Consider the following 15,496-nt stretch of genomic DNA (forward strand, 5'->3'; position numbering starts at 1 on the left):
AAAAGAATTCCTTCATAAGTATGAGCTCCGTAAACTTGTATACAACACAGTATGCTCTAGTCATAACAGTCCTCTTCTGGGCAAACACTGAAAATTTGCATAGAAATTAATGTCTAAGTAGGCTAAATGACATAATTGACATGCAATTAGCAATATTATAGAGAGGAAACCTAATGAAGTTTCAGTGGCTGTGCCAGCCCACAAATGATCACTTCCTAATTATCATATTAATGAAGTCATTAGTTGTCTCTTAACGTCGATGACAGGTAAGGTAAAAATGTCATGAACCTACAGTGTCCCCAACGAATGTGTGTATTCAACATCAATTATGGATGAGTCAAGGTTTCTCCAGAGAAAAACCGCAACAGAGTTGAGAAATCTTGATGGAATTGACAAAAGATTAACGTGCAACAACCACAGTAAGGAAACAAAACATTTATTTAATTGCTGACTAAAGCATCTTCAAGGTCGCCTGAGGACAAAAAAAATTAAAAATACAAATCAGCTTCACTAGAACAATGAATGAACCGCAGGCGGAGGCGGCATCCATCAGATGAATTGAACTCCATGTCGAGCCAGAAATACAGGCACAATTTAAAAAACAAACAAACAAACAAAAAAACAACATTTCCAGTAAACACTATACCATTATTGGGATACATTAAAATCTCAGAGGGGGTCAGATGAGCATTGAAGGTTCAATTCGTCCCAATCCTGGACTCCGGTCTCTCATTTCAATTACCTAGTCATTCCCACCGTCTCCACCGAGTCCCGATTAGCTCAGCCTTGCAATTTACAGTTGATCTTGCTTCATCTAAGGCTGAGCAGTGGAGGAGGCAAGCAGACAAGCAGTAATGGAATGAAATGTCACTCAGTCGTTGCCTTTGTCACGGCGATGCAGGGTGGAGGCCGGACGAGGTCTGGTCAGTAGGTGAAAAGTTGCGAGCGCGTGTGTGTGTTTGTGTGTGTGCACGCGTTTAGATCCGGGTTGTCCATTCCTGGTGTTGGTTGGCCATTGTCCTGCGTGTTTTAAGTCTCTCCCAGCTACGCAACACCTGAGTGGCTTATTTACAAGATTGATGACGACGTGATGAGGTGTGCAGACGCAGGGAGACATCTACAACATGTAGCACGGTGGCTCTCCAGAGCCATGGCGAGACCTCTCTGGCCTCGGCAATTATTAGGATACTAACCAGCCATAACCCACGCACGAGCATTTTGCTGCAAATCTCACAAAGAGTAACACAATCTTTGTCCCCTCTCTGTGGCAGCAGCCGCCCTCATCAAGGCTTCTTCACCTTCTTCACTGAAGATGGACTGGATGCCGATTCTCTACGTTTGCGCTGCAATGTAAAAGACAAAGACAGTCACACAATGTATATTCGATCTGTTCCATATGAAATGATTGATGTACATGAGACAGAGAGCCAGCAATCATGGCTCTGATGTTTAGCTCAGATGTGTTGTTCTGGCGCTACTTTGTATACATATTTTCTGAGCAGGTGGAAAGAAATCGCATCACAAAAATATGCGGCCGTATTGCTGACTGTGTTTACGTTAAATGTCACGTGTTGCCTCAGAGGTGTGCAGACTTACCGAGTTGGGGGTGAGTGGTGCTCCTACAACATCAATGATCTGCTCTTTCGCTTCCACCTTGATGTCATCCGTGCAGGGCCAGGACTGAGCGTCCCCCCCCAGGCCGGATGCTATAGTGCTGTTCGTGGAGTTCATTTCCCCACTCTGTGCCACAGCGATTGGCCCGGCGCCCACCGTTCCCACACACATGGCTCCGCCGCCGGCCTTCAGGAGGGCTTCATATCGATGACGTAGCATCTGCTGTTCATACTCACAGTTGCTGTGGGCCTGCTTCAGTTCATATAGAAGCACTAGATCACTGCGCAGCTCGTTGAACATCTGTACAATCTCCTCGGTGGGCATAGGGTTAAGATCTAAAAAAAACAACAAATCCACAAAGGGACTACATCAATTTCCTTCAAACAAAACAAACAAGAGTTAAATACAGGTACTACATGATGATGTGTGACAGCTGCTCTCACACATCATCATAATATAATGTCAAACATTAAACATTATCACTGTGGTGAATTGAGAAAGTGAAGTGTAAAAGTCCATTTCTTTACCAACTCGACTGTATCGTGATATCTTCAAAATGATCATTAAAACAAAATAAAACCTCATGTGTCAAACCACTCCTTTCCATTTCCACTAGTTAAACAGTTTCATATTTTAATCAGATTAATCACAGGGTGGTTGTGGATTAATTTCGATTAATCACAATTAAATTTGCCATTTTAATCTATATTAATTCCATTTCATTTTGCATGAGCCAACAGACTGAAGAAAGAAGGGAATATATCTGCACTTAACCTGTTTATGAAACACCTTTAACAGTTGATGCTCACAAAAACTTCTTTCTTTCATAACACATTTATTCACACTAATGTGACCCCGTTACTCCTCTTACAACTAGCAACCAACATGTTGACATTGCCCAAGAGGAGAGCCGACCGCCTCGAATTTAAAATGTTGCGCAAAACTGAGCGAGCGGATTAACTGGCCATTTGCACAGTATGTCTTCTCGGGAAAACTACTCGAAATGCATTGCCAGAGATGCTTCAGGGATTTCTGCACTGCAGATAGGTTAATTGAATTAACCACACTCGTTATCAAAACATCTCTACGAGTGGATGTTGGTCTGTTTTTAAAGATTATATTATCCATTTTCCCTGTGCAAGTGACAATTAGGTCTGTTACAAAGAAGGAATGAAAATATTACCAAACTGCAAATATTCCTTGGTAACTTACCCACTCCTTGATCTACCAGGATCTGTTCAATGGCCTTGATCTTCTTCTGGCCGACGGAGCTTGGCAGTTTCATCTAAACAACACAGAAACACAGGCAGCTGTGATTTAAAAGGTACAAGGGACATTAGGATAAACTGTGCCACCACGGGCTTTTAATTCATATGAAATGCACTTCAGCAGGCCAGATCAAAATGTCTTTATCCACTGAACTCTATCTGACTGATTAGCTGGAGTGGCACTCCAGTTCTTTAGCTGTGCTAATGCATTTTCCATTTTGAGAGGCAGATCCTCATCGGTCTTCAAGATTAGTAGTGGTTCCTTTGCTCAAGTCACGGATTTCATTTTATTATATACATCAACTGCAGAATTGAGTATTGCTGAAGTTATTTGGATCCTAACAGGGAGTCCAACAATAGTTTGATTACCTTATAAAAACATTCAAATGGCGACTAAATTCAGGTCATTTCTAAAACATAGACACCGAGAATTATTTGATTCAAACCAACAATATAATGTTTGGACTGTGGTGGTTTCCAGACTAGTTTTTAGTTTTAGCAAACATGTTATATGACTCAAAGGCCTTTAACTGATGTGAAATTGTTTCACAATTGTATTGCCCCAAAGGTATCGGGTCATACTCACCCTCTGACTGCGCAGCGTGACTCCCGCTGATTTGAAGTCCGGAAACTTGATGCCAGCCGTCTCTGGAACAGCCTAAAGAAGAATAGGTGGATGATTACAGGCCATATAACTCTGACTTAATGTAACCAGATCTAAAGAGAAAAACTCAAATTTATTATGAGATTAATTAGGAATCATTTAGAACCTAGTAAAAGTATTTACATATGTGGAGACAGCAACATTCCTTCGATATATTTTACACTCAAATGGCACATTCACGAAAAGGACAGGTGCATCATTACTTCTGAAAAGCCTTCATCTTAGGATACTTCCGAATTTCTTGTGGGTTTATAGTTGGTTTGCTTTCCAGTGAGTTCACAACTTACCGGCTTCTCTGTTTCTCTTTTTTGTGGAAGTTTTTTCTTGGAAACTCTCTTTTCGGCTCGTCTCAGCTCTGTAGTTGTGTCAGCTGCTTTAATGAGTTTCTGCAGATCTTGGGCTTTCTTTTCTCGCTCTTTTTTCCTGGTCTCAATCTTTCTCAGCTCTTGAATAAGATACTCCTCTTCTGCCACCTGTAGGAAAAATAAGAGAATTGCAATTTAAAATTTCAAAGGATAAGGTTTTGCAAAAGGACCAGATGAGAAGCTATAGGTTTTCACTATGCGAGTGTTTACTACCTCATATCACCATTGTGTCAACAATATTAACCTGGATTGCCAGACAACCAACCACTGAAGCTTGAGAACCAGCTCCAACTGTACAAATGTGGCCGTTCATTCTATTCTCGGTATGTTATAAATACGCCAAGGAAATCTTTTTCTTTGTAAGTTTCTCTGCATTCTCTTTTCCATTTATTGTTCAATAAAACTCCCCCTCACAAAATCAATTGTGTGTATTGTTTAAGGAAGTCAATGCTGCATTGATATGTAATGTGATCTTTGGTAAGTTACTGTGTAAACTCCGGACAGGAAAACATAAAACGGTGTCGTTGAAATACAAATGAAGTTGAAGTCAATTACTTGTTCTGGTGTGCGATTGAAGAGCTTCTCCAACTGATCTTTGCGGCGTCTTTCATGACCAGCATCAAAAATGTAGATTTTTGGCTCTGTTCCTGATGGAGCGCGGACCTTCGTCAGCTTGCCACAAATACTATAATATCGCTCTTTCAGATCCTCCACAGAGCGTTTCTGTGAAGATACAATGAAAAAAGCAAAACGAAGAATGGTTTCATTGACATGACCAACGTTTTTTGGAGCGTAAAAAGTGGTTCTGTAGATGAGGGACGAAAAACTTACTCTATATTGCTGGTGGTCATAACGGTCGTGGACAACGATGAAGCGTAGGTCAAAGCGCTTACATAGGTCAAACAGGTGGTCTGTCTCTGCTTTAGTCCAGCCATCATCATGTAGATGCATTTGGTATTCTTGCTCAGAGTACACTGGTACCTGCACGGTCTGTACAGGAACACAAACACAGAGACAAAGGATGTTGGTGTGCTCTGAATAGAATTGGGCTGAATAGTCTCTGGATCAAAATGAGTTTGACACTCTTAAAAAGAGGACATAAAGGAGGCTGGTAGCTTTTTCTGCGATTGAAAATGATATCGGGGCAATCCTACCTTGTTGAAGCGAGCAAAAGGGTAGTCCTTTCCCTCCTCTGCCACGCGTCTCCAATGGTGGAATATGGCCCCGTCACGGCGAGCTGGATTTGTGAAGGGCATCCACTTCCAGGGACGAACCTTTTTACAGCCAAGTTTGGCTTTAACTGTCCTGTAGCCCTGAGTAGTGTCACTTGGTAGCAAAGGAGGTGCATCTCTATATGGATGGAATATGAGAATATAATGTTACAAAGCTGTACAGCACCCAGGAGCTGCTGGGAATCAAGGGTCTTGCTTGAGAACCCACAGTGGGTTCTTGTGGTGAATTGTCAGCTGTGGGATTTGAACCTGCGAAATTCAGATCCCTACCGTCGAGACCACCACTGCTCAACATGCAAAGATTATCCGTATTCTCTATTTATTAATGCTCAAGCCCTGAAAATCTTGCAGATGTGTGCCCCCAAAGGTAACCTGGAGAAAATAAAGAAAATCGTCAAATGAACCCCCAATATTACAACTTCATCATTATCTGTATCCTTCATCTGCAGTTCTAATGGAGTGTTCTAGATCCCGAGTGATTTACATCTCATCACCACCGGTCAGGTGTTTTGTGGTACCAAAATGAGAAGACCGAAGCAATAGTATACACATACATGTGTCTTTGTGAATGCATATTGTTACGGGACTATTTCTGCATCAATTTTTATTCAAGAGTCTAATTTTTCTGAGTGGTTTCTCATTACACATAATATAAGAGACACGTACTTTTTATCTGAATACAGCAGAGCGTAGACCTCCCGGTGCATCCCCTCTGGTCTCTTAAAGGTCAGCGTCTCTGTTGACTTCTTAGATTTTTTCTGAGGAAAGATGAGAGTGAGAGGTGTTATTCGAGTCAGGGGTGTATCGTCCTGATCCAGGAGGGCCATGGAGCTCCATGTTCTTGACGATGAGGTTATCATTAGAGATTGCAGGTGTGATGGAGCTGGGAGACGTCGAAGTCATGCAGGATAGTGGCCCGTGTTTCGGATAAAGTAGTTTCCCTGATAACTGGTGACCGACTTCCTCTAACGTCGGTGGTTGCCACTTGCAACAGCAGATATTAAAAGTCCTACAGAAACCCATAGTTGTCCTGGTGAGTGGCATTTAACCGCAGTTACAATAAAGTTTTGATGTGTCACACATTTTGCGAGTCTAATTTTTGCATTTGCCCATACAAACAGCCCCACCGGTCGCTAAATGAAGTCTGTCACTTGTTAGCAGGGAAGCAAGGTAACCCCAAACATCCACCAGGACCAGGGACGCACACGCACAAAATTAACGGACATTAATCACAATAAAACCTTCTCACCTTATCAGAGTTGATGAGGTCTTTCTTAGTGATGGGACCGTCATTTTCCCCACCGGTCAACTCAAGAATATCCCTGACATCAGCCCCGGTACCCATGACTTTGTCTAAATGTTAGTATTATGTCAAACGTCAACACTGTTACGATAGCCAGACTCGCTCATTGATTCCGTGCATGCACGCGACAGCGCTTATCTTCATCGACGACGCTCACGGTTACACCAGTTAAACTGCGTATATAAGAAACCAAAGGCAGTCTAGCGACAATATTACACTTCCCAAAAACCCCCACAAATATTTCTACAGTCCATTTGAAACAACGCTGATGCTGAAAATGTAAATAGTCAGATGCTATTGTTCGGGCTAACAGCGGAATTAGCTAAAACACCAGACTGCATCCGGTGTAACTACACCGTCTTATCGCCCCCTTCAGGTGTGGAGAGTCACTGCAGCATCTGTCCAACCGGATCACAACAGGGTTATGAATGAATGAATGAATGAATGAACGAATGAATCAATCAATCAATCAATTAATCAATCAATAGCACTTTTAAACGAGGAAGTTTGTGGCACAAAGCGACAAACGACAATATTAAAGATCATACAAGTGTATCAAAACATAAACAAACTCATCAACAGTTTATTTAGCATCACCATCCTAAAGTCACAGTCATTGATTCACATGCACTCTGCACGTTACAAACATTCTTTGTTATATAACACTACTTTTTGTTGAATTGGCTTTTTGTTACATTTTGTTTACTAAAGTGTTCTCATATTTCAGAGACAGCCCCCTGTCTTTATCAGGCACTGACATCATCCATAAACCAGAGAGATTTAAAAAAAAAGTACCATTCAACCCACATCTCTACTGATCAAAATAAATCAGGAGAATTGTGACTTTTTTTGTTGTCAATGTATTGACAAGCTTTAATCTTTAATCAAAACTCAAAATGGTGAGATGGTTTTGACAAACATGTTGTCCTGCCCACGCATCCATTTTGAAAGTTTGTGAGACTTTCAGGGGGTCTCATGGGTTAATCACACGGGAATCGGACATCTCTAGACTTCTTGCTTAGCTTTTCCCCATCCCCTGCAGCCATTCCCCCATGTCATGTTAGTCGACAGGCACAGCTGGATCCTCTCAAGTTCAGTGTTGCCTGATTCAGTGGGTTTCCGTCCCATTGGCATTCCCATGTATTGAAGCTGCCACTCAGAAGTGTGGGGTGTGCTGCGTATTATAGGCAGGTTTCATTATAAAAGGTGCACACGCTTTTTCACACATTCACACATTACTTAAAAAAAAAGATCTAATTACAATATATTATACATAAAAACGTAACTTAACTATTTGTTTTATATTTCAACCATTTTTTAATACTACCATTGAATATTTGCTGCTTTATCACTCTACGTAATTGTAATACATTATTATACAATGCTTTTAAAACAAAAATTTTCCAGAGAACAAGTAAAGAAAATGTTGATGTTAGACATGGCACGATGCCCTCCATCAAGGTAGATATCAACCTTATTTTTTTTTTATTTATAATGTTATTTCAAAAGAATGTAGAACAATGCATAAAATTAATAAAATAAATAAAACTGTAGAAACATATGTATCCTTTATTACTTCATCTATTCAATAAAGAGATCATACATAAGCGTGAAACTGGATGTAGATTATAAATAATAGAATAATTGAGTCTTATTCTGAAAGTCTTGCTGACATCCGAAAACACTTTTACTTTATTATTCAAATACAGGAAGAAGATAGCTTTCAAATAGTTCTTCATCCGCTCATGCTCATAGAAACGGAAAGAGTCCGCCATTTTTTTTCTGTTCTCACAGACGCAGTTGCAGGTTGCTCTCTTATTCGACAAAATCAAACCACGGTTTTGGATTGAAATCTTCTCATTTTGCGAATAAAAAAACACTCAAATCCGCGAGAGAAAAAAATGTCCAACGAGCAGGCTGAAAGTGTGACCGAGAATGCAGGCCAGCAGCAGCAGCCGCCGCCGCTGCAGCAGCCGGGGTGAGTCCATTCATCAAATGTCTTTTGTTGAGTCGTTGACGAACGATAGCTTGGTGCATTTCAGTCAAAGTCACGAACGAAACTCCTATTAAGTGTGTCGAATCAGCAGCATTGAGCGGATGAATTAGAGATGAAACGATTATGTACGGAGCCCGACGTCGTATACTTTTGTTTCGTTAGCCGCGCATTGATGTGGTGTGTCAGGGGCCTGCAAATCCTTCGAGAGAACCGAAGCCTTAAACACAAACCAACGACAGAAGTACGCCGCTATTTGTCGAAGTTTAAAACGTACATTTTATTCATTTATTTTTTTGTCCACTCATAGTTTAACTTAATATTAGGCACTTGGTTGGTAATTGGTTGTGATGTGAAGCAGGCCCATTAGCCGAACAATAAGAGCGGCCTTGCAATACGACTTGGCTGCAGGCTTCTTAACCATGCCTCCATTTATTCTGGCCTCATTTTCTGTGCGACAGTAAGTCTTAACTAGGTTTAAGGGCCTTTAATATCAATAAGCTATTTGTGTTTTCATAAACACGATCCACAAACACAATATAAATTCTAGCATCCAGTTAACTTTGCGTTTTAGTTTATTACTAATTGATCGGCTTGTTACTACTCCTGATCCTCGTTATCCAGACAAGAAAATATTTCCCACCTTGTGACCTACAAGTTTTCTGTTTTATCTCAATTCTCAGTACTTAAACATGAGGGGGACCAGATGGATTAATTGAAGATGCCATTCATGTGATTTTCTTTTTTTTTTTTAATCGGTTTTGTCAAAATTCCAGTACTCAATCTCGTTTATTGTCACACTTGTATACGACATACCAATTTGTTTTTGTCAAACATTCATTAACAATAATTTCAGTTGATATTTTAAGAAATGTACTTTTAAGCCAATATCATTGGACCTTGGAATTCTATTATGTACAGCTCTTCACTCAGTTTTATTTAAGTTTGTGCACATGCAAGGGTCTGTATTATTCATTGAGTTGGTTGTCAAAGGTTACTCATTACAATAACCATTTTTTTCTTTTTCTTTTTTCTAGAGAAATGAATGGAAAAGCTAAGAATGATACCAATGCAAGCAGGAAGGAGAGGCCCCATAAGAGAGGGGGGGGTGGTCGGTTCGAGCCCTATGGAAATGTGAACAAAAGATACCGTGTTTTTGTCAGCAACATCCCATATGACGTAAAATGGCAAGCTCTCAAAGACCTGATGAAAGAAAAAGGTAAGGTGTTTAAAAAAAGAAAGGGACTCATGTCACTTATGGACATGATAAAAACACGGAATGACCTTTAGGGTCATTTTATATGACCTCAACAGCTTTTCAAGGGCTCGTGGAAGTTGCTTGAGAGCTTGTGGGAGATATTTGGAATTATGGTTTTGGACACCGTCCCCAATTTGTCCCGAAAACTGAGTTGCTGCAGACTGGCACAAGTGTGGTGAATCTTGAAGTTGAACATTTTAAGTCTTCAATGAGATCTTCCAAACCTTTGGAAGTTTTTGAGAAGTGGTGGTTGTACTTGTGTAAAGCGAGTCCACTAATGGGAAAATTCAATGGCTTGGGATAATGAAAAAGATGTCTTTTCCAAGAAATCTATGATGAAAACGATACAGTATATTGTGATGTATAAATTAGACAAATGCAATGCAGCAACTTTGACTTTTCATCAAGGTTCGTGTCAACGTATTCAATTTAATTAATAGTTGTTCAGTTGTGGGCCTTTGGTCTTCGATGTATTACTGGAAATGCATTAAATTGGCATTCACGTCATGTTTAAACATGTGTTACAGGTATTATCCTTTTCCAAAGGAAGGGCAGGAATTCGTGCTGTGACAACTGACTGTGGAGTTAAATTGCATTTTCTTTTTTAGGTGCAACCTTGACAAGCAAATGTTAACTCGGCAGATCTCCATGTTGTGCCAAACAGCCGTGTGCTGGGGATTTTTCTGGGGTACAGGTCTACAAAATGAAGCAGCTTCTTACGCACTGTCCTTGTCTCTAGTGGTTTGGTCATTGATGTCCATTTGTTGAACAGACGCGTGACCATGGTACGCAGCTTGGCTGTCGGTAGATGCTGAATCAAAATTATGACTGTGCATCGCAGTAACAGGGCAACATTACGAATGGGGTGGAGTTAGACGTTTCTCTTTTTGAAGAGCTTATCGTTATGATTATGGTTAGTTCTCCAGTTGAAAGTTTCTTCTTAGGCACGCGGCCAAATGATCGATGCTATAGTCTTAAGGTTTAAAATGGCGATATCTGAAAAAGTATGCTCAGGTTTGCAATGAAATGGGCGGAGGAAATGAGCAGGTGTTGCCAACTTGAAATCATTTGGTCAAACCTCTTCATGTCAGAGGTGGTGTTCATGGCATTATATCCAAGTAGGAAGGCTGTTGGCCATTTCAACAGTTGTCCTCAGTCTACTGCTTTGGGCATTTTGGGAGAATTCTAACAAGGGCAGTCTAAGAAGTCATTTCTTTTGAAAAAAGACACAAGCTCAGTTTTTGTAGACCTGTATCGTATTGTGCTGCTGAGGTGCTGGGGGTGAAGGCTCAGGACTTGCCGTTGGAGCTCACCGTCAACGGCCGCCCTCCTTGTGTTTCTGCTCTAAACCCCCATTATTCTCTCGGCTTCTCTCCCCTTGGTGTGTGTCGTCTCTGGAATCTGATTTGTAGTGGGTGAGGTAACGTACGTGGAACACTTAATGGACGCAGAAGGCAAATCAAGGGTAAGTGCAAATACACAAATAAAACTCATAAATAAGCCTCGACAAACTTGTGTTTGTCAGCTTTGGTTTTCTCATTTAAATTGTTGGAAATTGTTCCGATTCCGAAACTTGGTGGAGTGCGAGTTGGTGTCATGATGTCGGCGTGTTTATTTGGCGTCTGTGGCACTGACTTGAGGCCATCCTGGCTTTGTAGCCACTCTCGGGGATTGCAGTAGCTGACAGCGTTCCTTTTGGTTGCTGGATTTGCTTCTTACGATCTCAAGTGGTCTCGTCCGCAGAGGTTGTCAAGGCTGGTAGATGGTTGTTAAACATCATCCATTCATAGAACTGCTTCACTGGAACAGTTGCCTCATCTATCTTAGTAGTGGGGAATTTTTTTATCTCATTGTGGATATTCTGTTATCGGATGTTGGAAAAACGTTATTTTCTACACTTGATTGTATTGTGTTTATCGGGGGAAAAGAATACCGGATCTTGTAATATAACACTATTTGGAAGCACAGAGTTCTGGCCAAGGCTGTAGACGTCTGTTTTTCACCGTTGAATTGTGCATGAACGTGTTTATATTACTTCATTTGCTGAATCCCATTAATAATCTTTTTTAGAATAAAAAATGACTCATGCTAATTCAAAATGTTCTTCACTTTTGTTGCAACCTGCTCCGATGACTTCAATCAATGAAGGGTTGTGCGTAAGTATCTTTTTTTTATTATTTAAAAAAAGTCAATGTTATGTCCTCTTATTAGAATAGTGTGGGGATCAACAACAAATTTTTCTACATGAATCAATGCCTTTGCTTTCAGCGTTGTTGAGTTCAGAACTGAAGAACTAATGAAGAAAGCAGTGGAGAAGGTCAACAAGCACAGCTTTAATGGACGACCCCTGAAGGTGAAAGAGGTGGGTCACAGAGCACGAAAACACCCTCTCAATGCTGTCCTTTGGACCAAAAGCTTACGAAGTAATATTTCAATTTTCTTTCTAAGGATCCTGATGGTATGATTGCTCAGAGGGAAGTCAACAGGGCTCAAGGTGGTCCTCCAGGGGGCCACGGAGGCATGGGTGGCCACGGAGGCATGGGTGGCCACGGGGGCATGGGTGGCCACGGAGGCATGGGTGGCCACGGAGGCATGGGGGGAATGGGTGGTATGGGAGGAATGGGGGGTATGGGAGGAATGGATCGCATGGATCGCATGGACCGTATGGATCGTATGGACCGCATGGGGCCGGGGCCGGGACCAAATGGCTCCATGGTCAATATTCCTCCAAGCCTGATGAACAACCCCAACATTCCTAATGAAGTCATCCATGGTCTCCAAGCTGGCAGGATTGGCAGCACTGTGTTTGTTGCAAATGTGAGGCCTCCAGATTTCTTTCACTCTTAATTTTGTCTGAAGTACTCATATAGCAAGCAGAGTAATGACCATGTCCTGTGCCCACAGCTGGACTACAAAGTGGGTTGGAAAAAGCTGAAGGAGGTGTTCGGCATGGCAGGCATGGTGATGAGAACTGACATCCTGGAAGACAAGGATGGCAAAAGCAGAGGAATGGGAACTGTAACATTTGAAATGCCAATTGAAGCAGTCCAGGCTGTCTGTATCCTCTGAAACGTTTGGCTTTTCGTTTTGATTTTATTCGGTGACGTTCATTGTTTCAAAGTTTACAGTATTTTTTTCCCTCAATGACTTCACAGCCATGTTCAATGGACAGCTGTTGTTCAACAGAACCATGCATGTCAAACTGGTATGTTGCCTTCACTTCATGTAAGATCCACCTCTCGAAAACCAGATCAACGCAATTCTAATGTGTTGTTTTGTTTTTATACAGGATGAGAAATCACTCCCTAAAGATTTTGGCCCCCCAGAGAGGGGGGCGCCTGCTCTTCCACGTAAGGATATGCCATTTAGTACTTTGCTTTGTGTTGGTAGACTTGATTCATAGGAAATCTGTATAACTTACTTAGAAGCCAACATTATGTCCCCAACTATGACATTAAAGTTCTGTTTCACGATGACATGTAATTAATCTGACTTTTGTGTTAAACATTCCATCTTGGGGTTTGAGTGCTTTCTGTGTGGGTTTTAATACAGATTATCAGAATGGTTGTAAATGGTTTTTTTGAAATCATCTTTCATGGTACCCAGGTGGCTTGAGCGGGGTTGGGTTGGGCCTGGGACCCGGCGGACAACCCATTGATGCTACCCAGCTCAACAGAGGAGGAGGTGGTGGTGGTGGTGGTGGTGGTAGTAGTGGTAGTGGTGGTAGCGGCATCGGCAACATGGGACCTGGAGGTTAGTAAAACCACGAGTGTAGTCAAACCTCTTGATGGGAAAAACACAATTCACCTGATGCTCATCTTCACTGTGTTTACGTGTAGGAATGGATGGCATGAATTTTGGCAACATGGGGGGTCGTATGGGGGGAGGTGCGTAGCTGCAGCTTTTGATGGATCTCGGACACGGGCAATCAGTCTTTTCTTTATGGGTTATGCCTTGTGTAACATTTCATCTGTCTTTCAAGGAATGGACAACTTTGGAGGAATGAACAACATGGATCGGTTTGGATCCTCTGGAATGGGCAGGATGAATGGTAAGAGGGTGGTTACTTGTGCGTTAGCACTCCAAAGCAAGTGTGGAATATTTTAACATTTGTTGGATGATTCTAATGGTTTCCATCTTTTGCATTGTCAGAGATGGATCGTGGGGTTGGTGGTTCTTTTGACAGGGACTTTGGGCGTAACGAAATGGGAATGTCTCGCAATAATTTTGGCGACTCCTTTGAAAGAGGAATGGGTTAGTATTTACAAGAAGTTGTTTGAAAGCCCCTGTGATGTGCAAGTTCAATTGGTTATCGCGTCATTATTTCTTTCTGCCGGCTTCTTGGTATAGGAAACTCCTTGGGCATGGACCGGATGAACTCGGGCATGGACCGTCTGGGAGGGAGCATGGACCGCATGGGAGGGGTGGATCGGATGGGCATGGACAGGATGGATCGAGTGTCTGACCTGGATAGGCTTGGCTCTGGGTTTGACCGGATGGGCTCGGGAATGGACCGGCTGGGGCCCAGTATGGACCGGCTCGGACCCAGCCTGGACCGGATGAGCTCCAGCATCGACTGCCTTGGCCCAGCCGGCTTTGACCGTCTAACCCCGTCTTCGATGGATCGCATGGGTACCAGCATGGACTTTGCCTCCCCAATGAGTATAGATCGCATGAGCAACAGTGGCCTTGACAGAATGGGCAGCAGCTTTGAGCGTATGGGCTCCACCGGGGGACTTGACCGCTTCCCCTCTGGTGGTCTCGACCGGATGAGCTCTGGCATGGACCGGATGAGTTCTGGAAATGTCGGTGGGCAGTTTGACCGGTCCAGTGATCTGGATCGAGGCTTTGGTGGAAATTCCTTTGGAGGAGCTGGACCTGGAGGGCCCGGAATTGGTGGAGGCAATGTGAGGAAGGGATGCCAGATCTTTGTCAGAAATGTAAGTGCTCACGTTGGCAGAAGCTTAATGGATTTGAAAAACATTTTATCACAAGATTTTAACCGATTATGACTTGTTTTTGTGTAGTTGCCATTTGACTTCACCTGGAAGATGCTGAAGGATACATTCAACACATGTGGTAACTATCTTCCCAGTCAGTCAAGATAGAAAGTGATCTTTCTGAAAACACAGATAAACACTTTGACATTTTTGTTCTCCTCTCTGAAGGCATGGTCCAGTATGCTGATATCAAGATGGAGAATGGCAAGTCCAAGGGCTGTGGTGTGGTCCGCTTCGACAACCCTGAAACTGCTGAGCGCGCCTGTCGTACCATGAACGGCTATCGGCTGAATGGAAGAGAGATCGATGTCAGGATCGATAGGAATGCATAACTTTTTTTTGTTTTTTTAGTTCTGGCATTTTTAGTCCCTGACACCAAACATTTAGCATCATCTGAAGTGTTCTTTACTTTATTTAGTTATTGATTATTTAGCTATTTGTCACAGTGGAAATGTTCTTTCAGTCAGCAATTTGTTACAGTGAAAGTGTTGGAATGTCTTCGGAAATCTCACTGTGTAGTGACCAAATGATTTTTTAGACTTATTTTACCTTTGATTGCTTTTGATCTGTAATTTCATTTGATAAATAAACCTGAATATTTCAGAGAAATTTACCTATTGTGCTTTTTCACTTGAGTTATAACTCAACTCGCACACAGGGAAGTGCTTTGGTTTTGCAATGCGTTAAGCCTCTAAATATGAGGCCCTCAGTGAAGACATTTTATGTAGTGGTGGCCTTTAATAACAGTCTTTCGTGCTCGTGTTTCTTTTTCTCTTAAAGAAAAAAAAGTCCACAGGCT

The 15,496-nt window shown here is 42.0% G+C and overlaps 2 protein-coding genes across 3 annotated transcripts; one reads left to right on the top strand and one right to left on the bottom strand.

The window, feature by feature from the left end:
* Window positions 1-479: 479 nt before the first annotated feature.
* dmap1 (DNA methyltransferase 1 associated protein 1) lies at window positions 480-6,745 on the bottom strand. Its single transcript, XM_080505899.1, has 10 exons — window positions 6,393-6,745; window positions 5,810-5,901; window positions 5,066-5,261; window positions 4,743-4,901; window positions 4,467-4,634; window positions 3,834-4,019; window positions 3,469-3,540; window positions 2,827-2,899; window positions 1,597-1,949; window positions 480-1,343 (listed from the first exon to the last, which is right to left on the bottom strand). Exons 1-10 carry the CDS (start codon window positions 6,486-6,488, stop codon window positions 1,284-1,286), a joined length of 1,455 nt encoding a protein of 484 aa, XP_080362025.1. The 5' UTR covers window positions 6,489-6,745; the 3' UTR covers window positions 480-1,283.
* Window positions 6,746-8,212: 1,467 nt separating this feature from the next.
* Window positions 8,213-15,295, top strand: hnrnpm (heterogeneous nuclear ribonucleoprotein M). 2 transcript variants are annotated; one of them, XM_080506651.1, is made up of 15 exons: window positions 8,213-8,424; window positions 9,477-9,658; window positions 11,110-11,162; window positions 11,846-11,853; window positions 11,966-12,059; window positions 12,146-12,514; window positions 12,602-12,755; window positions 12,853-12,902; window positions 12,987-13,047; window positions 13,304-13,450; window positions 13,680-13,748; window positions 13,850-13,951; window positions 14,048-14,637; window positions 14,725-14,776; window positions 14,866-15,295. In XM_080506651.1, the coding sequence occupies exons 1-15, from the start codon at window positions 8,348-8,350 to the stop codon at window positions 15,027-15,029; spliced, it is 2,172 nt and encodes a 723-aa protein (XP_080362777.1). In that variant the 5' UTR covers window positions 8,213-8,347; the 3' UTR covers window positions 15,030-15,295. The 2 variants fall into 2 exon arrangements, with proteins under 2 accessions (XP_080362777.1, XP_080362776.1); XM_080506650.1 differs by lacking the exons at window positions 8,213-8,424; window positions 9,477-9,658; window positions 11,110-11,162 and adding an exon at window positions 13,537-13,584 and having other exon boundaries at window positions 11,311-11,853.
* The last annotated feature ends 201 nt before the right edge of the window (window positions 15,296-15,496 follow it).

The sequence above is a fragment of the Blennius ocellaris genome (assembly GCF_963422515.1).
Source record: "Blennius ocellaris genome assembly, chromosome: 12".
Taxonomy (NCBI): domain Eukaryota; kingdom Metazoa; phylum Chordata; class Actinopteri; order Blenniiformes; family Blenniidae; genus Blennius; species Blennius ocellaris.